Source organism: Perognathus longimembris, chromosome 17, assembly GCF_023159225.1.
Source record: "Perognathus longimembris pacificus isolate PPM17 chromosome 17, ASM2315922v1, whole genome shotgun sequence".
Lineage (NCBI taxonomy): Eukaryota > Metazoa > Chordata > Mammalia > Rodentia > Heteromyidae > Perognathus > Perognathus longimembris.
This window is the reverse complement of record NC_063177.1, coordinates 52,855,897-52,881,349: the sequence shown is the minus strand read 5'-3', so window position 1 is coordinate 52,881,349 and position 25,453 is coordinate 52,855,897. Positions and strand designations below refer to the sequence as shown.

Below are 25,453 nucleotides of genomic sequence, written 5' to 3'. Positions count from 1 at the left end.
AGCGGGCGGGCGCCGGGCGCCGGCTCCCCGGCCGGGGCGCGCCATGCCGCCCATGCTGCTGACCACCAAGGTCTCCCTGCGGGAGCTGGTGGACCTGTCCATCGGCACCCCGGAGCTGGGCGCCGTCAACTTCACGGCGCTGCACACGCTCCTCGTGTCCCTGCTGAAGGTGCTCAACCTCCAGGACGCCATCATCGACTACCAGCCGGTGTTGGCTGAGCGCGGCCAGGCCATCGAGGCCCCGACGCCGCCGGTGCCGACGCCGCCCCGGGACAAGGACCGGCGCCGGAGCGTGAGCAGGACGCCGTCGCTAGCGCTGGAGAGCCAGGTGAAGGACCTGGGCGGCCAGGTGGACGACCTCAACAAGCAGATGAAGACCATGGACACGAAGGTGCAGGGCATCGTCATGCACGTGGAGCACATCACCTCCCAGGCCAGCGAACTCGACCAGGACACCCACTGGGGGGACGAGGACATGGGCGTCGTGGGGACCCCAGAGACGTTTAAAAAGAAGGGCCCAGAAGACGTGGCCACACCCACCACCACAGCCGGCACCATGGGGCCCCGGAGAAAGTCCACCAAGTCCCGGGAGCTGGTGCAACAGGAGGAGGCAGCGAGAGGCCCCTACGCCAAGTACTGGAAGGGCTCTAAAGACCTCCGGGACTACACCCCGGACGAGGTACTGGCCAGCCCCGGAGACCCTGGGTGCCAGGCTGCCCTCCAGACCCCGTGGAGCTGAGTCCGCCTGCCCCCAGAAAGGCAGGGGGGTCGGAGGGTTAGGGGAGGTGGAAACACGGGGCCCCCAGCCGGCCCTGAATGGATGGACAGCCCTTGCTTTGCTTCCCAGACCCAGGAGCTGCTCCAGGACGTCATGGAAGAAGTGAGGTCCCTGAAGGAAGCTCAACAAAAGGTGCAGGAAGTGTCCCAGTTGCAGCCCCAGGTAAGAAGGCCTGGGACCCTTATGTTGGAAGCAAAATGGCTTCTTTCTACACCCTTCCTGTCCCTCCATCTCAGATACACTCGCCCAGACCGGGGTTACCATCGTCTTCCAATATTCTTAGACTATGTGGGGTGCCATGACTCACACCCATAATCCTAGCGACTCAGGAAGCTGAGATCTGAGGATTGGCTTCAAAGCCAAATTCAAGAGACTCGTCCCCATTTAACCAGCAAAAAGCCAGAAGTTGGAAATATGGCTCAACTGGTAGAGTGTCAGCTTTGACCAAAGAAGCCAAATGAGAAACACAAGGCCCTGAGTTCAAGTCCTAGTACCAGCACACAAAGAAAGTAAATAAATAAAAAATAAAAGTTAATAAGAAGCAGATTAAATGTTAGCAGTTTGCTCAGGCCCTCTCTGAGGGCTTTTCTCTCCACGCGACACAGACATGCAGACTGCTGCAGAAGCCCCCCATACTTGTTTAGTAAGAGGCAGGGTGGATTTTACGCCTTCATTGCTGGAAGGTTCCATTGCCTGGCACCCCACCCCCACCCCCTTCCTCTTGTTCTTGCCAGTCAGGAAAAGAGCTGGTAGGCTTGGCTTGGCTGATGAGGCAAAATCAGAGAGAAATGAGAAAACACCTTCCCTCAGGACAGACAGAACCACACCTACACTTCTTCCTCCCCTTCCTGTGGAGTCGGTGTGTGTGTGTGAAGCACCCCAAGAGGGCCACATGACGCTGTTTCTGATCTCTGCTTCCAGGACCTCCTCCAGCGCATTGAGAAAATGGAGAAGCTACTCAAGGATCGAGATGCTGTCCTGGTAACGCGGGCCGACGCTGGGAAAAGGGCCCTGGAAGGGGGCGGGGCTCAGTCTCTCCTCTCTAGGACCTAAATGCCCCATCCAGGTGTCTACGATGGAGGGTAGCGCATTCCTCTACATCCCCAGGCACTGTTCCAGGACTAAGGGGAGAATCCTTTCCGTCCTGCTCAGGGCTCTACTAGGGGCCCCACAGGAGAGAAGTAACTGGCTGCGGGATCACTGGAAGGACAGTGAACTGTCCCCAGGGCTAGGGCTGTGAAAAGCCCTTTGGGGCCAGATCTGTTCTTATGCCTTCTGGGAATTAGACTCGTGTGTGTGTGTGTGTGTGTGTGTGTGTGTGTGTGTGTGTGTGTGTGTGTCCATGTCCATGTCCGCCCCTGACTTGTCTGTTACCATCAGGAACAGATAGGCCAGAAGATTAGTGCCGTTACCGGAGAGGAGGCCACTATGGTCACCTGGGAAGACCTGGAGCAAGCTATCACCGATGGCTGGAAGGCTTCGCAATTGGTGAGCAGTCAGGGGGCTGGCTGGATCCCCAGCGCCTTCCTCTGCTGAGCACTACAGGGCATGAATGTGAATTATGCTAATCATTCATTGCCTAAGTTCCGTGTTGTTGATACTTTAAATATTTTTCTTAGTTGGGCACTGATGCCTCACACCTGCAATCCTAGCTACTAAGGAGGCTGAGGTCCAAGGATCCTAGTTTGAAGCCAGCCCAGGCAGGAAAGTCCATGTGACTCATATCTCCAATAAACCACCAAGAAAACTAGAGGTAGAGCCATGTCTCAGAGTGGTAGAGGGCTGGGAATATGGCCTAGTGGGTAGAGTGCTTGCCTCGTATACATGAAGCCTTGGGTTCGATTCCCCAGCACCACATATATAGAAAATGACCAGAAGTGGCGCTGTGGCTCAAGTGGTAGAGTGCTAGCCTTGAGCAAAAAGAAGCCAGGGACAGTGTTCAGGCCCTGAGTCCAAGCCCCAGGACTGGCCAAAAAAAAAAAAAAAAAAAGTGGTAGAATGCTAATCTTGAGCAAAAAAGCTCAGGGAAAATGCCCTGGCCCTGGGCTGGGGATATAGCCTAGTGGCAAGAGTGCCTGCCTCGAATACACGAGGCCCTAGGTTCGATTCCCCAGCACCACATATACAGAAAACGGCCAGAAGCGGCGCTGTGGCTCAAGTGGCGGAGTGCTAGCCTTGAGCGGGAAGAAGCCAGGGACAGTGCTCAGGCCCTGAGTCCAAGGCCCAGGACTGGCCAAAAAAAAAAAAAAAAAAAAAAAAATGCCCTGGCCCTGAGTTCAAGCCCCATGACCAACAGAAAAATAAAGTTAAATAAAAGAATAAATACTTTCTCAGGCTTATAATAATTATTCCAAGATGACAGCCACACAAGTGAGGAGGACACATTGTTGGAAATGGAGAGGTCTTTGTGATTGGGCTGGGTGTCACCACACTGTTTTCCCTATTGGCTATTTCAGTCTAATCTCTTAACCTACAGATAGGCGAGAATTTATTCCTTGACCCACTTCCCACAGGATAGGTCGTTTAATACCCAAGTAAATGTGTGTGTGAGTGAAAGAGAGAGAGTGTGTGCATGTATACATGTCCACATGCACGCTGCTTTTAGGTTAGGAGATTGGGCTGAAATGGCTGATAGGGGAAACATTTTGGCAACACCTAGCCCAATCACAAAGGCAAGTCCCCATTTCCAGCAATATGTCCTACTCACGTGTGTGACTGTCATCTTGGAGCAATTATTAGAAGACTGAAAAAATAATTTATTTATTTTTTTTGGTCATGGGGCTTAAACTCAGGGCCTGGGCACTCTACCGCCTGAGATACACCTCCACTTCCAGCTTTTTGCTGGCTAAAAAAAGAGTCTCACAGACTTTCCTGCCCTAGCTGGCTTCTAACTGCAACCCTATTCAGCCTCCTGAATAGCTAGGATTACAGGTATGAGCCACCAGCCTGCTGTTAACCAATTTTTTGAGTTTTGCCAATGGACTGATTGGAAAATGGTACTCAAGTTTAGTTCTCATTGCTTCAGTGGCTTTTCAAACTTACTTTTCTTTCCCCCCAGTCCTGGGGCTTGGACTCAGGGCCTGAGCACTGTCCCTGGCTTCTTTTTGCTCAAGGCTAGCACTCTACCTCTTGAACCACAGTGCCACTTCTGGCCATTTTCTGTCTATGTGGTGCTGGGGAATCAAACCCAGGGCTTTATGTATACGAGGCAAGCTCTCTACCACTAGGCCATATCCCCAGCCCTCAAACTTTCTTTATGGTCTGTCTTGAAATAGAAAATGTCTGCTGACTTATTTGTGGATGAGGTTGACCCATGCCTGAACACAGCACCCTTGTAGGAGGCCCCTGACTCACCGTGAGCTTTTTGCATGGGTCGCTGTCTGTCCATCTTGGACAGTGCACAGGATGGCTGAAAGGTTTTCAAACCTTTCTCTTTCTTCATTTGAATATCAGCCTTCTCCCCGCCGCCCCCCCCCCCCGCCCCCCGCAGGGCCTGGGCACCGTCTCTGAGCTTTTCTGCGCAAGGCTAGGGCTCTACCACTTTGAGCCACAGCGCCACTTCCCGTATTCTGGTAACTAATTAGAGATAAGAATCTCAGACTCTCCTGCCCAGGCTGGCTTTCAACCTTGAGCCCCAGATCTCAGCCTCCTGAGTAGCTAGGATGACAGGCGTGAGCCACTGGTGCTCAGAATCCTGGCTTGCTTTTGTGTGGCCCTGGCAGAGCAGGATTAACTGCTTGGACTTGCCATACAGAAGCCCGGTAAGTCTTCTTCACTGCCCAGAGGGAGCCTTTGGTGCCCCTAAGTAGCCATGCAGGGCAACACCACATACTGTGTGAATACACTAGGCCCCTGCCAATTCCCAAGACACTCTTCTGAATCCCTGGCCTACCACAGAGGAAGTGGCATCAAAAAGAATTGTAAGAGGACCCTACAAACAAGTAAGTACCTGCAAAACAAAAAGCAGCATCTACCTTTTTTAAGCCAACGTTTCTTATTTTCTTTTTTTTTTTGGTGGTTTTTGTTGTTTTTGTTATTGTTTTGCCAGTCCTGGGTCTTGAACTCAGGGCCTGAGCACTGTCCCCGAGCTTCTTTTTGCTCAAGGCCAGCACTCTACCACTTGAACCACAGCGCCACTTGTGGCTTTTTCTGTTTATCTGGTACTGAGGAATCGAACCCAGGGCTTCATGCATGTGAGGCAAGCACTGTACCACGAAGCCACATTCCCAGCCCTACTTTATTTTTTTCAAAGCATCTTTAAACATGTGATTTAAACATGGCATTTAGTGAGCACCCCATTTCTTCAGGGTGACAGCAGAGAATACCCACGGGCTTGTAAATACAAACATCTTTAGATCATTTTACTTCTCTGGAAGCAAGAAGGCCTGTTTATGTGTTTGAGATAGGATCTGGCTAGGCAGTCTTGGACTTGGCATCCTCCCGTATCAGCCTTTCAGGTTCTGGGGTTGTAGCACGTACCACCGCTTCTACACAGCATCATCCGTGCTTTTACTATTTTTCATAATTCCAAAGGCAAATGAGAACCAATAGGATTGTTAAGAGGTTCTCTGTGTGTGTTACTGAGGATTTAATTCACAGTCTTGTACATGCTAAGCAAGCACTCTGCTAGAGCCTCACATGAAAAAAAATATATACATGTATGTATGTATGTATTAGGGGAGGGCAGTACTGGGGCTTGAACTCAAGGGTCGCACTCTACCCTTTGAGCCACAACACCACTTCTGGCATGTTGTGGTTAATGGGACATAAGAGTCTGATGACGTTGCTACCCCAGCTGGCTTCAAAACTCCATCCCCAGACCTTAGCCTGCTAAGCAGATGGGATTTACAGGCGTGAGCCACTGACACCCGGCATGAACAGGGTTTTGAGAAGCAGGAGGATGAGCAGGGGCGGTGACGGCTCGCGCCGCCGCCTACCCCACCGTGGCGTCTGTGCCGTGGGAGTGCCGAGCAGAAGTCCCGACTGAAGGGGGGGGGAGGTCCTGGACAGGAGCAGGACAGTCAGGACGCTGGGCTAGGGCGCTTCCTTCCTGGCAGCCAACAGCTCAGCAGTCCAGCTCTAACGTGACGGTGCCTATTCCTCGCAGAGCCTGCGTGGCAGGTTACATACTTGTCCGCCCTTTCCAACAGTCCTATCCAAGGATGTCTTCTTTTCTTTTAGCAGCACTGGGGTTTGAACTCAGGATCTTGTGCTTGCTAGGCCGGCACTGTACCCCCCCCCCCCCCACCAAGCTACTCTGCAGCTCTTTTTACGTTGGTTAGTTTTTGAGATAGGGTCTCACTTGATGCCTGGGGGAGCCTGGAATGTGATCCTCCTCTTTGTGCTTCCCCCATAACTGGGATAACAGCTACACACCACCGCGTCCACCTGTTGTTTGAGATGGAGTGCCTTGAATTGTTTTTGCTCAGGCTGGCCTTGAACGACCCCTCCCCCCCCTTCACCCCCCTTCACCCCCACCCCCCTGCCCCTGCCTCCAAACCTAGGATAACAGGCTTGGGGCCACTGCACCTGGTCTCAAGGGGGTTATAGTTTTCTTTCTTTCTCTTTTTCTTTTGTCAGTCATGGGCCTTAAACTCTGGGCCTGGGCACTGTTCTGAGCTCTTTAGCTCAAGGCTAGCACTCTGCCACTTGAGCCACAGCGCCACTTCCAGTTTTCTGGTAATTGGAGATGAAAGTCTCACAGACTTTTCTTCCCTGGCTGGCTTTGAACCACAATCCTCAGATCTCAGCCTCCTGAGTACCTAGGAGTAGAGGTGTGAGCCACCATTGCCCAACCCAAGGAAGTTTTCTAATGAATATCTAGGCATTTCTTTGTGGCTTTGTTCCTGTATCCCAAGAGGACCATAATAGGATGGTGCTTTTCCAAGTCCTCCTCCTCCTTTTCTTTTCATGATATAAAGGAACAAAAGATGCTGGTGTTGGTGGCTCATTAAGAGGCTAAGATCTGAGGATGAAGATTTAAAGCCAGGGGGTTGGGAATGTGGCCTAGTGGCAGAGTGCTTGCCCAGCATGCATGAAGCCCTGGGTTCAATTCCTCAGCACCACGTGAACAGCAAAGGCCAGAAGTAGTGCTGTGGCTCAAGTGGTAGAATGCTAGCCTTGAGCAAAAGAAGCTCAGGGACAGTGCTCAAGCACTGAGTTGAAGCCCCAGGACTGGCAAAAAAAAGAAAAAAGAAAAAGAAAAAGATTTAAAGCCAGCCTGGGCAGGAAAGAGCGTGAGACTTATAGTCAATTACCCAGCAAAAAGCTGGAAGTGGAGTTGTGGCTCAAGTGATAGAAGACCAGCCCTGGAGCAAAAAGCTCAAGGACAGCACCCAGACCCTGAGTTCAAGACAGGCAAATACACACACACACACACACACACACACACACACACACACACACACACCAAAAACTGCAATTGTAGACAACACATTCCTTTAACTCTAGCACTCAGAAGTCTGAGAAAAGCATATCGTAAGTTTAAGCCCAGACTGGTCTATATCTGCCTCAAAAACAAACCAAAAATATAGTAGTCCCTGTTCCTAGGCACTGAGAGTTCTGGACTTGCAGGGGGTCTCCTCACACATGCGTGCTAACCATGTCCGTGCTGCTGCTAGAAGGGCCTGTTGCCCAGCCCTGTGTTCTGTTCTTCTATCCTGTGAGCTCTGGCGGCCTGCGCTTCCCCGGATGCTCCGCCCAGCAGTGAGCCGAAAAGATGGAAGGGCTCACACTGCCCATGTCTCCCGTTTTTTGAACACGGCTGTTTCGGCATTGTTGGGGTTTGGATTTTTCTTCATTTGGGTTGTTAACAGAGAAAAGGGCAAATCTGGTCCTTGTTATTCCATCTCCCTCTTGGCTGGAAATGGAAATGCCCCATGACCGATTGACCAAGCACTTGTCAGCATCACACCACATGCTTGTGTGCCCTAAGCATATGTGTGTTATAAGCCTCGCGGTAGGGGCTGGGAAGATGGCCGAGTGGCAAGAGCGCTTGCCTCGTATACATGAAGCCCTGGGTTCAATTCCCCAGCACCACATATACAGAAAAAGGCCAGAAGGGGGCGCTGTGGCTCAAGTGGCAGAGTGCCAGCCCTGAGCAAAAAGAAGCCAGGGACAGTGCTCAGGCCCCGAGTCCAAGGCCCAGGCCAAAAACAAAAAAAAACACCCAAAAAACCATAAGCCATGCTGCAGCCCCACCCTCCTGTCTGTCTTGGCACCCTCTGTGGCAGCCCCTAGGGAATTTTCAGGACTAAGGGACTGCTCATTTACATGTGTGTTCCCATGCCCACCTGTGCACTTTTACAATCAGCAAGGGACCAACAATAAGTCAGACTTTATTATTTTGTGCCAGTTCTGGGCCTTGAACTCAAGGCCTCATACTCTCACTTGGCTCTTTCATTCAAGGCTGGTGCTCTACCACTTGAGCCACAGCTCCACTTCTAGCCTTTTGATGATGAGCTGGATAGAAGAGTCTCTCAGACGTTCCTGCCCAGGCTAATTTTGAACTGTGATCCTTAGAGTTCAGCTTCCTGAGTAGCTAGCATTTACAGGCCCGAGTCACTGGTACCTGACCAAACTTTATATTTAAATGTAAAGAATGACTTCCAGTCTTTACTTGTAGATTCAGTGGAAGTCCAGAGTATATTTCAGTTCCTCCTGTCTTTCTTTGAAGGAAATTACATGTTATGATGCCATTTGTAAATAGGCTGATTTTCAGAAATATGGTAACCTTCAAGGAAGTTGAACATTTCTTCTAGCTTAGCCTTTCTTTTTGTGTGTGTGGTTTATTGGAGATGAGAGTCTCACAGACTTTACTGCCCAAGTGGCTTCACACCTCAATCCTCAGATCTCAGCCTCCTGAGTAGCTAGGATACCAGGCGTGAGCCACTGGCACCTGCTCCTGCCTGCATTGTTTTTTAATTGCCTACAGGTTAATTTCCTTCTTGCTTTTCACACAGAGCACAGAATCATCCACAGAGTCCGCGAGGCGCAGACTGACGTCATCTGTTGATATTTCCGCTGGCCCCTCTGGCAAGGGCCCAAGCACTGAGCAGGCCATGGATGCTGCTGGTGTCCCACGTCGCCCCCCTGAAAAAGCTGCTAGCAAACAACAACTGGGCAGACCTTCCTCTACTGCACTTCCTGGCAAAGAACACCCCCCGCAGGCCCTCGACGAAGCTGCTAGTCCCAAACCCCAGCAACCTCTCGTATCCCCGGCTGATCATCGCAAGGTTAGAGAACCATCCTCAACACGCCTAAGAAGAGATGAACGAGACACACGTCCTAGCCCAAGTCAACAGGACTTAGCCTCAGCCAGCCAGCAGCAGCCTTACGCACAACCAGACCAGCAAGCGAGGGTGCCCATTGGTCCGGGTCAAGTCTACCAGAGGCCAGAGCATCCCAGAGTAGCCTCGCCTAGCACACCTAGCATGGATCAGCTGGGACGGCCACGTGCTGGCGTCGCCCCCCCGCATCGTGTAGCACCCCCCACTATGGGTCACCCTGGTATGCTCCCACCTCAAATGGGTGCTCAGGGACTGGTTACACCTGGCTTGGATCAGGTTGGCATGATAGATCCATCAGGCTTGCAACTGCTTGGTGCAAACCAGTTTGATACGGCTTCCCCCGGTGCATATCAACCTGGCGTGATATTTCCTGGCATGGACCAACAAGCTGCCCTGCAGGAAAGTATGGGGGTACTCGGAATGGATCAGTCTGGGTTGATACCAATTGGCATTGATCAGAATGGATTTGTAATATTTGGCACAGATGAGCAGGGACTTGTACCCCCTGGCATAGGTCAGTATGGACTGCCTCTAGGTCTTACAGATCAGTATGCTTTTATGCCACCTGGCTTGATACCCATGGATATGGATCAACAAGGTTTTGTACAGCCTGGTTTGGAAGCCTCTGGCTTCATACAGCCTGGCACAGAGCAGGGTGATTTAGTGCAGGCTAGGGAAGAACAAGGTGGTTTGGTACAGCCTGGCACAGACCAGCAAGGTCCTGTGCCTCCTGGTGCAGGTCAGGCTGGCTTGGTCCAACCTGGTGCATATCCACCTGGTTTGGCACAACTTGGTCCAGATCAGGGTGGTTTAGTGCAGCCTGGCACAGGTCAGCCTGGCTTGATGCAGCCTGCTGCGTATCCACCTGATTTGGCGCAGCTCAGTGCTGGTCCACATGGTTTGGTCCAGCCTGGTGTAGTTCCTTATGGTTTGGCACAGCCTGGTGTAGCTCAGCGTGGCGTGGTACAGCCTGGCTTGCTGCCACCTGGTGTGTATCCACCTGACTTGGCACAGCCTGGTGCAGTTCTGCGTGGTGCCATTCCACATGGTTTGGTGCAGCCTGGTGCCGTTCCACGTGGTTTGGTGCAGCCCAGGGCAGAGCAACTTGGTGTGGTGCAGCCTGGTGGTGTGGTGCAGCCCGGTGCAGAACAGCTTGGTTTGGTGCAGCCTGGTGCCGTTCCACGTGGTTTGGTGCAGCCCGGGACAGAGCAACTTGGTGTGGTGCAGCCCGGTGGTGTGGTGCAGCCCGGTGGTGTGGTGCAGCCCGGTGCAGAACAGCTTGGTGTGGTGCAGCCTGGTGCCGTTCCACGTGGTTTGGTGCAGCCTGGTGCCGTTCCACGTGGTTTGGTGCAGCCCGGGACAGAGCAACTTGGTGTGGTGCAGCCCGGTGGTGTGGTGCAGCCCGGTGCAGAACAGCTTGGTGTGGTGCAGCCTGGTGCCGTTCCACGTGGTTTGGTGCAGCCTGGTGCCGTTCCACGTGGTTTGGTGCAGCCTGGTGCCGTTCCACGTGGTTTGGTGCAGCCTGGTGCCGTTCCACGTGGTTTGGTGCAGCCTGGTGCCGTTCCACGTGGTTTGGTGCAGCCCGGGGCAGAGCAACTTGGTGTGGTGCAGCCTGGTGGTGTGGTGCAGCCCGGTGCAGAACAGCTTGGTTTGGTGCAGCCTGGTGCCGTTCCACGGGGCTTTGTGCAACCTGGTGTAGTTCCACAGGGTTTGATGCAACCTGGTGCAGTTCCATGGGGTTTGGTGCAGCCTAGTGTGGAGCAGCTTGGTTTGGTGCAGCCCGGTGCAGTTCAGCGTGGTTTGGTGCAGCCTGGTACAGATCAGCGTGGTTTGGAGCAGCCTGATGTAGCTCAAGTACAACCTGGTGCAGATCAGAGTGGTTTAGTACAAACTGGTGCAGATCAGCAAGGTTTGGTACAACCTGGTGAGGTTCAGCGTGGTTTGGTACAGCCCAGTGCATATCTGTCTGGGTTGGTGCAACCTAGTGTAGATCAGTCTGGGTTTGTATACCCTGAAATGGATCAGCAAGGTCAGATTCAGCTTGGGGCATTTCCTAGTGGCTGGTTGCAACCAGGTGCGTATCCACCTGCAATGATGCAGCCTGGTATGTATTCACCTGGCTTGGCCTATCCTGGCACAGATCCACGTGCCTGGGTCCAACCTGGTATAGGTCAACGTGGTTTAGTCCCGTCAGGAGCTGATCAATATGGCTTGGGGTGGCCTGGTACAGCACAGCAAGGTTTAGCAGAACCAGGGGCAGGGCAGCCTGATTTGTCTGCTGTGGGTCAGCTTGATTGGACACAACCTGAAATGGATCAACGTGGTCTGGTGCAACCTGGTGCAGAGGAAAGTGATCTGGCACAACCTGGAATGGATCAGCCTTCTTTGGAACCACCTGGTAGAGTTGAGCCTGGTTTGGCACCACCTGGTACAGTTCAACGTGGTTTGGTGCAGCCTGGTGCAGGTCAGCGTGGTTTGGTACCACCTGGTGCAGTTCGGCCTGGTTTTATGCAACCTGGTATGTATCCACGTGGCTTGGCACAACTTAGGGCACTACAGCGTGGTTTGGTACCACCTGGTGCAGTTCAACCTGGTTTGGTACCACCTGGTGCAGATCAGGGTGGTTTGGTGCAACCAGGTGCAGATCAGGGTGGGCTGGTACCACCTAGTGCAGACCAGAGTGATTTGATACAACAAGGTCAGCCTGGTTTGGCACCACCTGGTGCAGTTCGGCCTGGTTTGGCACCACCTGGTACAGTTCGGCCTGGTTTGGCACCATCTGGTGCTGTTCGGCCTGGTTTATTGCCACCTGGTGCAGTTCGGCCTGGTTTGGTGCCACCTGGTGCATTTCGGCCTGGTATGGCACCACCTGGTGCATTTTGGCCTGGTATGGTGCCACCTGGTACAGCTCGGCCTGGTATGGTGCCACCTGGTGCATTTCGGCCTGGTATGGCGCCACCTGGTGCATTTCAGCCAGGTATGGCGCCACCTGGTGCATTTCGGCCTGGTATAGCGCCACCTGGTGCAGTTCGGCCTGGTTTGGCGCCACCTGGTGCAGTTCATCCTGGTTTGGCGCCACCTGGTGTAGATCAGAGTAGTTTGGTACAGCCAGCTATGTATCCACGAGGTGTGGTTTCACCTGGTGCAATTCAGCCTGGTGTGGCGCCAGCTGGTGCAGTTCAGCCTGGTTTGGCGCCACCTGGTGCAGCTCAGCCTGGTTTGGCGCCACTTGGTGCAGCTCAGCCTGGTTTGGCGCCACCTGGTGCAGCTCAGCCTGGTTTGGCGCCACCTGGTGCAGCTCAGCCTGGTTTGGTGCCAGCTGGTGCAGCTCAGCCTGGTTTGGTGCCAGCTGGTGCAGTTCAGCCTGGTGTGGTGCCAGCTGGTGCAGTTCAGCCTGGTGTGGCGCCAGCTGGTGCAGTTCAGCCTGGTTTGGCGCCAGCTGGTGCAGCTCAGCCTGGTTTGGTGCCAGCTGGTGCAGTTCAGCCTGGTGTGGTGCCAGCTGGTGCAGTTCAGCCTGGTTTGGTGCCAGCTATGTATCCATATGGATTTGTACCACTGGGTGCAGATCAGCGTGGTTTGATGCAACCAGGTATTTATCCACGTGGTTTGGTACAACCTAGTGCATCTCAGCGTGGTTTGGTGCAACCAGGTATGTATCCACGTGGTTTGGTACAACCTAGTGCATCTCAGCGTGGTTTGGTGCAACCAGGTATGTATCCACGTGGTTTGGTACAACCTAGTGCATCTCAGCTTGGTTTGGTGCAACCAGGTATGTATCCACGTGGTTTGGTACCACGCGGTGCATATCAGCCTGGTTTCGTACCATCTGGTGCATATCAGCGTGGTTTGGTGCAGCCTGAAACAGTTCAGGATGGTTTGGAAACACCTAGCATGGAGCAGCGTGATTTGGTACAACCAGGTCCAAGTCAGCAACGTTTGATACAACCAGAAGTGTATCCGCATAGTTTGATGAGACCTGTTACAGGTAGTTTGGCCTTACGCCGTCGTGCACATATGCCTACCTGGGCCACACATGGTGCATATCCACCAAGTGTAGTGCCACCTGATTTGAGAGAGTCCAAGACAGATCAGCGAGATGCAGAGCGTCGCGATTTCCCAGCATCCGGGGAAGATTCTGCTTTAGACCAAAGAGAAACCTATCAGCGTCCTGGCCTAGACCAGGAGGGCTCAGAAGCGGTCATCTTGGTTCAACCAGGCCCGAGCTGGGGTGGCCAGTCAGGTTTGGATTTGACCAGACCACCTTCCTCAGTCCAAGCTGGGCTTCCGTCCTGGGTGACCCCCAGCCAAGAACTCCGGCGACGCTCATCAGAGAGGATGGAAGGCCGCAGTGATCGCCAGGAATCACTGGACAAGCTAGCGCCTTGTTTCCCCATGGCAGTGGAGACATTTCGTCTCTTAGGAGAACTCATTAGCCTCTATGTGGAGTTGAAGGAAAGGATGAAGGAGCTAAAGGATGACGAAGCTGGCCTAACTGACATAGAGAAGATCCAGCACATGGTCAATATGATGGGTAGGTCCTTCCTTCCTTTCCTTCCTTCCTTCCTTCCTTCCTTCCTTCCTTCCTTCCTTCCTTCCTTCCTTCCTTCTTCCCTCCTTCTTCTTCCTCTTCTTCCTCCTCTTCTCCATTCCTCCTCCTCCTCCTCCTTCCCTCTCCTCCTCCTCCTCCTCCTCCTCCTCCTCCTCCTCCTCCTCCTCCTCCACCTCCTCCTCCACCTCCTCCTCCTCCTCCTCCTCCTCCACCTCCTCCTCCTCTTCCTCCTCCTCCTCCTCCTCCTCCTCCTCCTCCTCCTCCTCCTCTTCCTCCTCCTCCTCCTCCTCCTCCTCCTCCTCCTCCTCCTCCTCCTCCTTTGTTGTCATTGTCCCAGGGCTTGAACTCAGGCCTGGGCACTGTCCCTGAGCCTCTTCATGCTCAAAGCTAGAGTTATACTACTTTGAGCCACAGTTCCATTTTCCTTTTTTTTTTTTTTTTCTGAGTAGTTTGTGGGAGATAAGAATCTCAGGGACTTTCCTACCCAGGCTGGTTTCCAAGTGTGTTTCCCAGATCTCAGCCTCCTGAGTAGCTAGGTTTACAAGGTGTGAGCGGTATGGGTTTTTCTTAGTGAGTATCACTGTTTATCAACAGTACTCTCCCCATCATCTCACCCTGTCGTCCCAGTTACTGGGGAAAGGATAAAGAGATATGTCCGCTTGCCAGATAGCCATGTCTCCTGCTGCTTGTAGTCCTAGCTACTCAGGAGGCTGAGATCTGAGGATTGCAGTTGGAAGCCAGTCTTGGCAAGAAGCCCATAAGCTTCTTATATCCAATTTATCAAAAAAAAAAAATCCTAAGTAAAGCTGTGACTCAAGTGGTAGAGTGCTTGAGCAATAAAGTATAGGAACAGTAGTGTCCAAGCCCAGTACCGGCACAAAACAGAGAAAACAAAGAGACAGAGATGTCCCCCTGCTCTCGGAAGTGTTTTACTGTGGGGCCAGAAATGGTGAGTGGGGACCCATGGGGGCCTGCTGTCTCCTCTGACAGTGGGGCTCCCATTTTCCATAGTCAAGAAGTCAATACCGGAGGACCTTCAGGACCAGCTGAAGAGCATAAAGACCTTGGCCAAAGAAGTTCGACATGATAAGCTAAAAGTGTGTAAGGGAGTGTCAGCCTCCTAGGCTATTTGTGTGTGTGTGTGTGTGTGTGTGTGTGTGTGTGTGTGTGTGTGTGATGTGCTGATTCTAGGACTTGAACTCAGGGTCTGGGCACTGCCCCTTAGATTTTTTTTTTTTTTTTTTTGGCCAGTCCTGGGCCTTGGACTCAGGGCCTGAGCACTGTCCCTGGCTTCTTTTTTGCTCAAGGCTAGCACTCTGCCACTTGAGCCACAGCGCCACTTCTGGCCGCTTTCCATATATGTGGTGCTGGGGAATCGAACCCAGGGCCTCATGTATATGAGGCAGGCACTCTTGCCACTAGGCCATATCCCCAGCCCAGATTTTTTTTTTTTCACTGAAAGTCAACTACTATTTAAGTCGCAGCTCCACTTGCAGCTTTTTGGTGGTTCAATGGAGATAAGAGTCTCATAGACTTTCCTGCCTGGGCTGGCTTCCAACTAAAATCATCAGTTGGCCTCCTGAGTAGCTAGGATTACAAGTTGAGCCCTCAGAGCTTGGCTTCTTGCCTTTTTAGAGTGAATGTGAACACTTCATAACATTTTTTTTCCAGTCCCAGGGCTTGAACTCAGGGCCTGAGCACTGTCCCTGGCTTCTTTTTTGCTCAAGGCTAGCACTCTGCCACTTGAGCCACAGCGCCACCTCTGGCCTTTTCTATATATGTGGTGCTGAGGAATCGAACCCAGGGCACTTAACCACTAGGCCATATTCCCAGTCCATGAACACTTCAATTTACGCTCTGATGGATCACACAGTCCCTTCCCCATACACTGTTGACTCATTGGATCCTTACTGTCCCCTAGGCAGGAAGTGTGCCCAGCACCAGTGTGTTCCAGCATCTAGAAATGGACACTCGATGCTATTATGATGTCAGGGCTGGACATGGTGGTTTGTGCTCATAATCCTAGCAGACTCAACATAGGGGGATGGTGGTTCAAGGATGGCCCTGGGTAAAGTGCAACACTGTGTGAACAATAAAGTAGAAAGGATTGAAGACAGGGCTGAAAGGGCAGAGCACCTGCCTGTGAGTTCAAACCTTAATACTGCCAGAAAAGAAAAGGGGTGGGGAGGGAAATACTGTTAAGATATGACTTGACCATTTCTGGTAGCTCACGCCTGTCATCCTAGCTACTCAGGAGGCTGAGGTCTGAGGATTGAGGTTCAAAGCCAGCCCAGGCAGGAAAGGCCATGACGCTATCTCCAATTAACCACTGGAAAACTGGAAGTGGCACTTTGGCTCAAAGTGGTAGAGCACCAGCCTTGAGCAAAAGAGCTCAGGGACAGCTCCCAGGCCCTGAGTTCAAATCCCACAACCAATCTCCCTACCCCTGCCAAAAAAAAAAAAAAAAAAAGCTGCAAGTGGTGATGTGGCAGGTAAGCAGGATGAAAACCACAAAGCCCTGAGTTCAAGCCCTAGTACCACAACATGCACACACACACACACACACACACACACACACACACACACACACACACGATATTGCCTGGCCAATAAAAAGACCTATGGTCCTTTCTTTACATGTGGCGGCCTTAAAGCCTAGTTTGGGATTTTTGAGGGGTGGGGACCAGAAGGCATGGCGAGAGGCCAGTAGGCCTTCAGCCATTCCCCGCGCTGTCTGTTTGGTGTAATAGAGGGGTGACTAGTTAAGCAGAGAGACCTAAGTTCTTGTCGGGCAGGGTCAGGTAAGGAATAACAAATGGGGAAGGGCTCTCCCAGGGTCTCCCTACTGGAGCCGCCGCTTTCATTTTGCTTATAGCTGGACAAGCTGCAGAGGCTCCTGAAAGGCGATGGCGAGGACGGACCAAAGGAGGTGAAGGCCGGCCAGCTAGGCTTGCAGCTGGGCATCCTCAGGTGAGAGGCCGGCCGTGCGGGCGTCCTCCCAGCCTCCACGTCCTCATGCCCAGCAGCGGGTGGTGACCGTCCTCCCCTTCCTGCCCTGAACTGAGCCCCATCGGTAGCCTGCATCACACCGGCTCTTCAGGTGCCCACATTTCTTTAAAGAAACTGGTAGATGGGCTGGGAGTGTGGCCTAGCGGTAGAGCGCTCGCCTCGTATGCACAAAGCCCTGGGTTCGACTCCTCAGCACCACATATACAGAGAAAGCCGGAAGTGGCGCTGTGGCTCAAGGGGTAGAGCGCTAGCCTAGAGCAAAAAAGAAGCCAGGGACAGTGCTCAGGCCCTGAGTCCAAGCCCCAGGACTGGGGAAAAATATGAAATAAAAAAAGAAACTGGTAGAAGTCCACACCAGAGGCTCATGCCTATAATCCTAGCTAGTCAAGAAGCTGAGATCCGAGGATTATGGTTCACAACAAGCCCAGGCAGAAAAGTCCTTGAGACTCTCATTTCCAATTAACCAGCAAAAAACAACAACAACAAAAGCCAGAAGTGGAGGGGTGGCTTGAGTGGTAGAATGCTAGCCTTGGATGAAAGCGCTCAAGGGCCAGGCACTGGTAACTCATGCCTATAATCCTAGCTACTCAGAAGGCTCAAAGCCAGACCAGGCAGGAAAGGCCATGAGACTCTCATCTCCATGTAATCACCAGAAAACCGGAAGTGGGGCTGTGGCTCCAGTGGTAGAGCGCTAGCCTTGAGCTGAAGAGCTCGGGGACCGCGCCCTGAGTTCAAGCTCCAGTATTGGCACGTGCACACACATACACAAAATAATAATTGTTGTAGTAATAAACTGGTGGAAGTGCCCCAGGTTCCTGTTTCAGCTCGGCACCCAGGCAGGGAGGAATGCAAAGATGCTCCTCACAGGCTCCCTGTTGGAGAACTCGAGTTCCTGCCTCCGAGTTCTCTTTTGCAGGGCCCTGGCCCACTGCCTAGCAGGCCAGGCCAGTTCACCAGGCAACCAGCCCCTGTGGGACAAAAGTGGCAGAGGCCACTGGGTGAGGAGCCCGCCCTCCCGCCGCCCTCCCGTGGGCCTCTGCACCCAGGGCTCAGGCGTCTGGGCTGGTGGTGAAGTGCTGGTGTCATCTCACGCCCGACAGAGTCACCGTGGCCGACATCGAGAAGGAGCTAGCTGAGTTGAGGGAGAGCCAAGAGCGGGGCAAGGCTACCATGGAGAACTCGGTCTCGGAAGCCTCCCTTTACCTGCAGGATCAGGTGAGTCCCAGGCCCGAAGCCTTCTTTCTGATAAGTAAGCCTTGCTAAACCCCTAAGCTGTTTGGAGCTGCTCCCCTGTCCCTTCCAGTTAATGCTGGGCCATCACGCCATCACTGCCATTCACTGCACCTGCGCTTCTGTGTCAGCAGGAAAGGAGGGCGATAATGAGCTGATATTTTGGCATTACAAAGCTCTTCCATCTTGAACTTCGTGCTGTGACATTTCTCTATCGTGCTGGGATACCACCACCCCCCCCCCCCCAAAAAAAAAGCACTGCAGGACCACACTGTTCGGGCATGAATCCGGGCTAAATATGCATCCTTTCGGATCCGAGGTTGCAAGGGACAACCAAAAGCCCAGCGCAGCGCGCGGTGATGCCAACACCTCCGTCCAACTCCAGGGAGCCCTTCAGGCTTAGAGTCGCCCCTGGGCTCCATGACAAGTCACTTGTCACCGGGCCCTGGAGAACTTTCCACCCCTTCCTCCCGGGCCCCACCCATCTCCCTCTTGAGGAGTGGAATGCTGGCTGGAGACCCAGCACCCATAAAAGAGCTCAGATCTGAGAACGGTGGTTCAAAGCCAGCCTGGGCAGGAAGGTCTGTGAAACTCCTCTCCACGTTATAACCACCAGAAAAGAACAAAAGCTGGAAGTGGCGCTGTGGCTCCAGTGGTAGAGCCCTAGCCTCGAGCAGAAAAGCTCCAGGACAGCGCCCAGCACCAGAGGGGAGACAGGCACGGATGGCCGTGACCCCTCCGTGCCCCGCCCCGCCCCGTCCCTCCTGCCCCCAGTTAGATAAACTGAGGACGATCATCGAGAGCATGCTGGCCTCCTCCTCCACGCTGCTGTCCATGAGCATGGCCCCGCAGAAGGCCCAGACCACCATGACGCCCGGCCAAGTGAACCTGGAGGCCACGTGTCCCGCCTGCAGCCTGGACGTAAGCCACCAGGTCAGCCTGCTGGTGCAGCGCTACGAGCAGCTCCAGGACATGGTGAACAACCTGGCTGCCTCCCGGCCCTCCAAGAAGGCCAAGCTCCAGAGCCAGGTGGGTCTCCGCTCGCGCTCTTCCCGGTGCGGCTGCCAACTCCCCCCAAGCCCACGGAGCGCGGGGCGGGCAGCACTGCCCAGGGCCCCTCGCAGCCACGGTGAGGGTGGCGGCGGGGACGTCTGGGGACACGTGTAGGAGAGCACCGGCTAGCCAAGGGTGGAGGAGAGCCCGCCAAGTGCGTTGGGGGGGGCAGGGGGACTTGAGCTCCGCTTCAGTCCTCTGCGAGCCTTTCGGGACCCCAGCCGTCCCCCAAAGGGCAGGCTTGCTGGTAGACACCAGGCCCACCACAGCCTCGGGTCCTGCCTCTGTATCCGAATGTCCATTCGGGCATTCAGGTGCCGTTCAGGGAAGATGGAGAAGCCATGCTTCACACCTCAACCATCAGGCCCCAGGCCCGTGAGGATGTGGGGGGGAGCAGGGCCCCCTTCCAGTTGGGGGACACGCATAGCAGGGAACGGTGAAAGCAGAAAGGGCCTGAAGGGCACTCAGCTGTTGGGTGGTGTTTGGTTCAGGTCTTCGTTTTCCAAGGCAGGGTCTCGGGGGGCTGTAGTCCAGCTTGTCTTCCAACTCCTGACCCCTCTGCCCCAGCTCTGGAGTGCTGGGATTCCAGGCATGTGCCACCCTGCCGGGCATCGAGGGGCTGCCTGGCGGGGGGGGGGGGCGGCCAGCGTCCTGACACAGCCTCCCCTGCGGCCCCTGAGGCAGGACGAAGAGCTGCTGGGCCACGTGCAGAGCGCCATCCTGCAGGTACAGGGCGACTGCGAGAAGCTCAACATCACCACCAGCAACCTCATCGAGGACCACCGGCAGAAGCAGAAGGCCATCGACGTGAGCAGCCGCCCGGAGCCTGAGGGGGGCGGAAGCCCGACCCCCCCCCCGCCCGCCCCCGCCAGCCCCGGCCACTCGGCGGCGGGTGCCTCATTCCCTGCTCTCTGGGCCCCTAGGAGCTGTATCAGGGCATTCAGAAGCTGGAGAGGGAAAAGGCCAACCGGGAGCACCTGGAGATGGAGATCGACGTGGTGAGTGCCCTGCCCCCACAGGAAGCAGGGGGTGGGGGAAGCGGACTCTACGAGCCTGGGCTGGCTTCTCAGCACCCCCCACTCCCCCACCCCCAGAGCTGGGATAATGGGGGTGAGCCGCCAGGGCTGGCTGGGCGCGTGAGCTCTTGGGGACCGCTCGGCACCAAAGGCCACACGCGGCGCGGGGACAGGGCCCTGGCATGGCACTGTCTCTCTCTCTCTCTCTCACGCAGAAAGCTGACAAGAGTGCTCTGGCCTCCAAAGTGAGCCGGATCCAGTTTGATGCCACCACGGAGCAGCTGAACCACATGATGAAGGAGCTGGTGGCCAAGATGAGTGGCAAGGAGCAGGACTGGCAGAGGGTGCTGGACAAGCTCCTGTCAGAGATGGACAGCAAGGTGAGGTGAGGGGGGAGGGGCGCATGCGCCACTGGGACCGGCCGCCCGGACGCTTAGCTGCTGTCCCCTCCCCAGCTGGACCGCCTGGAGCTGGACCCGGTGAAGCAATCCCTAGAGGACCGGTGGAAGTCCCTGCGGCAGCAGCTCCGAGAGCGCCCTCCGCTCTACCAGTCGGACGAGGCAGCCGCCATGCGGAGGTGACGCCCTGGGGCGTGGGCAGGCGGCAGTTGGGGAGCAGGGCTGTCCCGCAGGTGCACGGACAGAGGTCCCCGAGCTGAGGGGAGGTACAAGGTGCACCCTGCCCTGAGCCTGGTGTGCACACTGACAGCCACCAGGGGGCCCCCAAGGCCCGCCCAGGGCCCTGCCCTCTGCCAGCTTCGGGATGGGAGGGCAGGTGCGCCATCTGTGCCCAGAACTAGGCGTGATGGGGACCGAGTTTCCGCCCCTGCCGCCTGCAGCCTGGGTTCGGGGCCTGCCTGGCCTGCGGGAGCCAGGCCTGTGTGACTTAGCAGCTCGTTCCCCGCAGGCAGCTGCTGGCTCATTTCCACTGCCTCTCCTGCGACCGGCCCTTGGAGACACCTGTGACTGGACAGTGAGTCTCCACATCTGGCCCACTGCAGCTCCTCTCCCCACCCGCCTCTCCTCCGTGCTGGGTCGGCTTCCCCCTCGGGCCTTCGCACGCGGTCCCAACCTGGGGGTGGATGGCACCTGGACTGGGGTCACACACACACACACACACACACACACACCTCCCTTCTCTCTGTCCCTGCCTAGAACCATCCCTGTGACCCCTGTGGGCCCCAGCCTGCCCAAGCACCGGTCCCTCCGCCCCTACACAGTGTATGAGCTGGAGCAGATCCGCCAGCAGAGCCGCAAGTATGAGGTCCCGGTGTCCCGGACAGGTCAGGGCGGGGAGGGGGGTGGGGGTGGGGACAGAGGCCCTGGAGGGCACTTGGGTAGGGCGGAGGGGTGCCTGGCTTGGGGTCAGACTGGCCTACACAGAGTCCTGCAGGCGGAGGAGGTGTTTCTGCAGGGTCCGCCCAGTCCTGGGCCTGACCCCCTCCCCCGCCCGGGCCCCGCAGCCTCAAATTGGGTGCCCCCTTCTCGCGGGGCGACCAGATGGAGCGGAGCGTGGGGCGCCTGCGCACCATGCACTCCAAGATGCTGATGGACATCGAGAAGGTGCAGATCCACTTCGGGGGCTCGGTGAAGGCCAGCAGCCAGATGATCCGCGAGCTGCTGCAGACCCAGTGCCTCAGCCAGCCCTGCTACAGGCGGTAGGGGGGGGGGCGGGGGGCGACGGGGCAGGGGCCGCCGGGCTGGTCTGTCACTCCCCCCCCCCCCCCCCGCCTCTTCCTGGTCCCCGGCTCCTCTCCTGACTCCTGTCCCTGGTCCCTGGGGATCCCTGTGGAAAAGCGGCCCACCCCCGCTCTGACCAGCCCCACCACAGGAGGGTCCCGGCTCCCCCGAGACCCAACGCTGCCTCCCCCAGGGTGCCGGAGTCGGACTACACCTATTCAACCACACCCAGGCGTTGTGGGGGCAGCCACACGATCACCTCCCCGTACCGCCGCAGCCGCCTGCAGCACCTGCAGGGCCTCATGCCCCACGAGGACGTCCAGATCGCCATGAAGGTCGGGGCCCTGTGGGAGCCACAGGGAGGAAAGGGCCCTGCGCGCCCTCGGGCGCCGGGAGACGGGGGTGACCCGGGCCTTCACCAAGCCCGCGCTGCATGGGCTCACGGGCACGTATCCATCTCTCCAGCACGATGAGGTGGATATCTTGGGCCTGGATGGACACATCTACAAAGGACGGATGGACACGCGGCTGCCGGACATCCTGACTAAAGACAGTAGGCGTGAAGGCGGGGAAGGAGCGCCTCCATCCCGCGGCGTGGGGAGGTGGTGGGCCCGCGTCTCGGGGCCACCGGGGTCTAAACGTCTTCCTTGTCGATTCCCTTGAGGCTTCTCCAAGGCTCAGCTGTCCAGCCTCAGCCCGCTGCCCGGTAGGTGGTGGCCTCCTCACAGCCAGACCCTACCCCCCTCTTCCTGGAAGTCCAGCAAAATGCTGTCTCCTGAGCCCCTCCGTGCCCGCTTCCAGGCCCCAGACCTGATGTGTGTTGCCTTTCACTGCCGGGGGCGGGGGGGGGGGGGAGGGGAGGGCATTGCCCGTGGCCCTGTCTTGTCCCTGGTCTGAATTACGGTCCCCAGGCCGTAATTCACCCAGCACCTGGCACACTACTGCTGTGTGTGAGTCCTCAGGAAATCTGAGTGGACGGGTGGACGGGTGGACGGGTGGGGAGATTTGCGGGTACGGGGCGGGGGGGGGGGGGACAACAGATGGGCGGAGGGATGCGAATGGATGAAGGGCTCCTAAGGGGCCTGAGGCTGGCGGCAGCCCTCCCCCTCCCCCCCCCAGCTGACCCTGCCCCCTGCCCCCTGCCCCCCCTCCAGCCTCGGGGACGATGAAGCACAGGCCCAGGCTGTCCCGGCCCCACATCCCCCGGCCGCAGTCCCTCAGCAGCGGCGGGCAGCTGCCCTCGCGGCCCCACAGCGCCCAGATGTCACCCGACAACTCAGGTAGGAGGCCTCCCGCCGGGCGGCCCGGCCCGGCCCCCGGCCCCCCCCCCCCCCCCCGCCTTCCCGCCACCCGCGCCGGCTGTGGCTTTATTTCCTGGAGACACGGAGGGCCTTCCAGGGGCTGAAGGACGGAGGGGATGTGAGGGCTTGAACTCGAGAGAGGAGGCACTCTCCCTGAGCCTTTTTTTCTACTCAAGGCTGGTGCTCTACCCCTTGAGCCACGGCTCCTGCCAGCTTTCTTTGGTGACTAAAGACTCTCGTGGACTTTTCCGTTCAGGCTGGCTTGGATCCCAGTCCTCAGATCCCAGCCTCCTGAACAGCTAGGGTTACAGGCCTGAGCCTCACACCAGCTCCAAGCCTGTTTGGTTTGGTTTTGTTTTTTATTTTGAACTCAGGGCCTGAGCACTGTCCCTGGCTTCTTTTTGCTCAAGGCTAGCACTCTGCCACTCGAGCCACAGCGCCACTTCTGGCCTTTCCTATATCTGTGATGCTGGGGAATCGAACCCAGGGCTTCATGTATACGAGGCAAGCACTCTACCACTAGGCCACATTCCCAGCGCCCCCAAGCCTGTTTTGGAGGTGTTCCTTCCCCGCTGCTCCCAGGCCTGGGAGACCTCTAGCCCCCCCCCGGTCTCCCCTTTAGCTGGATCAAGCAGAAGTGCGGGGAGCAAGGGCTTGGGGTGCAGCAGCACAGGATCTAGAGTTGTAGCCAGGACCTGGGCCAGGCAGCTAAATCACTCTAGGCTGGCCCCGCTGGAGACCACGGAGGGGTACTGGATTCCGGCTCCTTAAGCCTCCCAGCTCCCAGGAAAACCAAGCGAAGGTGCTGATGCTCCTCCTCTCAAACGGTCCTGTCGCCACCGCCCTGCCCCCAGGCTAAGAACCGGAGCCTGCAGGCTATATTTCCCTCCCAGAATTCCGTGAGGGCCTGAGGGGAAGGAGGGCAGAAGGGGACAAAGGACAGCCAGCACCCCAGCCTGCCCGGAGGCCTCCTTCCGGGCCAGGCATTATTTAGGCGCATGACACACACGAACACCAAGGTTAGCCCCGGTTATGGCTGGGGGAACCAAGGCCCAGGGAGACGGAGGCATCCGCCCGAGGTGGCACAGCGAGGATGAGGTGGAGCTGGAGTTCAGGGCCAGTGTGGCCTCGCAGCCAGTGGCCAAGGAGAATGGGCTGGAAGGGGTGGTATTGAGGAAAAAATCCTGTGCCGGTGGGAGGGGATGACTGTTGTGAGAGCAGCCCTAACACACACACACACACACACACACACACACACACACACACACACACACACACACCCCACGTGCGAGTACTGGGGCCTGAAGACTGGCGCTCCACCACTCGAGCCACACCTCCATCTCCGACTTTTTGCTGCTTGGTTGGAGATGGGAATGTCTTGGGACTTGCCCTTCTGAGCTCACTTCAAACTCCCATCGTCAGCTCTCAGGACCCCAGAGGCCTGGGGCTCCCCCCCCCCCCGCCCCCCGCCCCCAGCCTCAGCAGGAAGCACGAGGGCCTCTGGGCCTTGCAGGAGGGCAGGGCAAGTGTTCACTGTTTGAAGCACTTGCTCACCAGCTCCAAAGGCTTTGCCTGGAGCACCCCGGCCCCTCAGCCTGGCTCCGGGGGTGCTGTTCCCAGCTCCCCTGGGCTTTGGGTACCGTTGGCCTGGGAGTGGAGGCAGAGCAAGCCGAGCCCCTCTTGCCTTGCAGTTCCTTCAAAGCAACAGGAAGACAGACCCATCTCCTCCGGGGGGCGTCTCTCCCAGCCCCGCTTCCCGGAGGTCGAAAACCTGCCCCCCGAGGACCTCCAGGGCCCGGCCCCGCGGCTGGGCCGGCTTCCCGGGGAGGAGGAGGAGTTCGAGGAGCCCACGCGGGGGCCCAGGTCGCCCACCGTGCTGCCCTGAGCAGAGCCCTGAATAAATGTTGGGAAGGAGCTGTGGGTAGAGGCGGCTTCTCTGCGGGGCCCAGGCCTCCGGGCCGCCCCACGCCCGCACGGGGCTCAACTCCTCCTCCAGAATTGCCGGGCCCCTAAGAAGATGGAGCCCTGTCCCCAGGGGTGCTGGGCCTCAGACCTGGAGAGGCCACCGCGGCCAGACTCCAGGCCCCACGTGGGCCCAGCTGGGCCTACTTGCGCCCTGACAGCCGGCCGGCCCCCGAGGGGCTGCCTTCCCCCTCCAGCCCCGCCGTCCCGCCCCGGGGCTGCTTCCCCAGCCGGCCAGGGCGGCTTCTGGCTCCACAGTGGAAACCTGCCACCGCCAGGGAGGGTCGCCCCGGCCGAGCCTGGCAGGGGCACCGTGAGCAGAGGCCGGCTCGGCGGGTGCCCAGGATGGGGGGGGGGGCACCCCAGGGCCGGCCCCTCGCCACCCCGTGCTGAGCTCTGGGTCACAGGGAGAGGGCAGCACCTGTGCAGGTGTCACCCACAGAGCTCCTGAGCGTGGGCCCCCGCAACCACAGTGGCCTCCCCCCCCCCCCCGCCCTCGGGAGCCCTGAGTCACGGGGGCAGGCTCTGCGCAGGTCTGTTCAGGGTGGGACACGGGGCTCCCCCCATCTCCTCAGTTCCCACTAACCC

At 56.7% G+C, this 25,453-nt stretch overlaps 1 protein-coding gene across 1 annotated transcript; it reads left to right on the top strand.

The window, feature by feature from the left end:
• Nucleotides 1–38: 38 nt before the first annotated feature.
• On the top strand, nucleotides 39–24,870 carry Qrich2 (glutamine rich 2). The gene is made up of 25 exons (XM_048366891.1): nucleotides 39–679; nucleotides 848–940; nucleotides 1,700–1,759; nucleotides 2,141–2,266; nucleotides 8,740–11,350; nucleotides 11,469–11,716; nucleotides 11,825–12,043; nucleotides 12,155–12,588; nucleotides 13,119–13,597; nucleotides 14,627–14,712; nucleotides 16,491–16,585; nucleotides 17,725–17,839; nucleotides 18,629–18,883; nucleotides 19,592–19,714; nucleotides 19,831–19,905; nucleotides 20,139–20,303; nucleotides 20,379–20,500; nucleotides 20,830–20,895; nucleotides 21,078–21,179; nucleotides 21,386–21,580; nucleotides 21,796–21,937; nucleotides 22,068–22,155; nucleotides 22,267–22,308; nucleotides 22,757–22,882; nucleotides 24,595–24,870. Exons 1-25 carry the CDS (start codon nucleotides 44–46, stop codon nucleotides 24,786–24,788), a joined length of 6,897 nt encoding a protein of 2,298 aa, XP_048222848.1. The 5' UTR covers nucleotides 39–43; the 3' UTR covers nucleotides 24,789–24,870.
• Nucleotides 24,871–25,453: the final 583 nt, after the last annotated feature.

Coding starts and splice junctions, on each gene's coding strand:
- Qrich2 (XM_048366891.1), top strand. CDS start 44: ATGCCGCCCATGCTGCTGACCACCAAGGTCTCCCTGCGGGAGCTGGTG. Junction 17,840..18,628: donor CCCTTTACCTGCAGGATCAG/GTGAGTCCCAGG, acceptor TCCTGCCCCCAG/TTAGATAAACTGAGGACGAT. Junction 20,501..20,829: donor GAGGCAGCCGCCATGCGGAG/GTGACGCCCTGG, acceptor CGTTCCCCGCAG/GCAGCTGCTGGCTCATTTCC.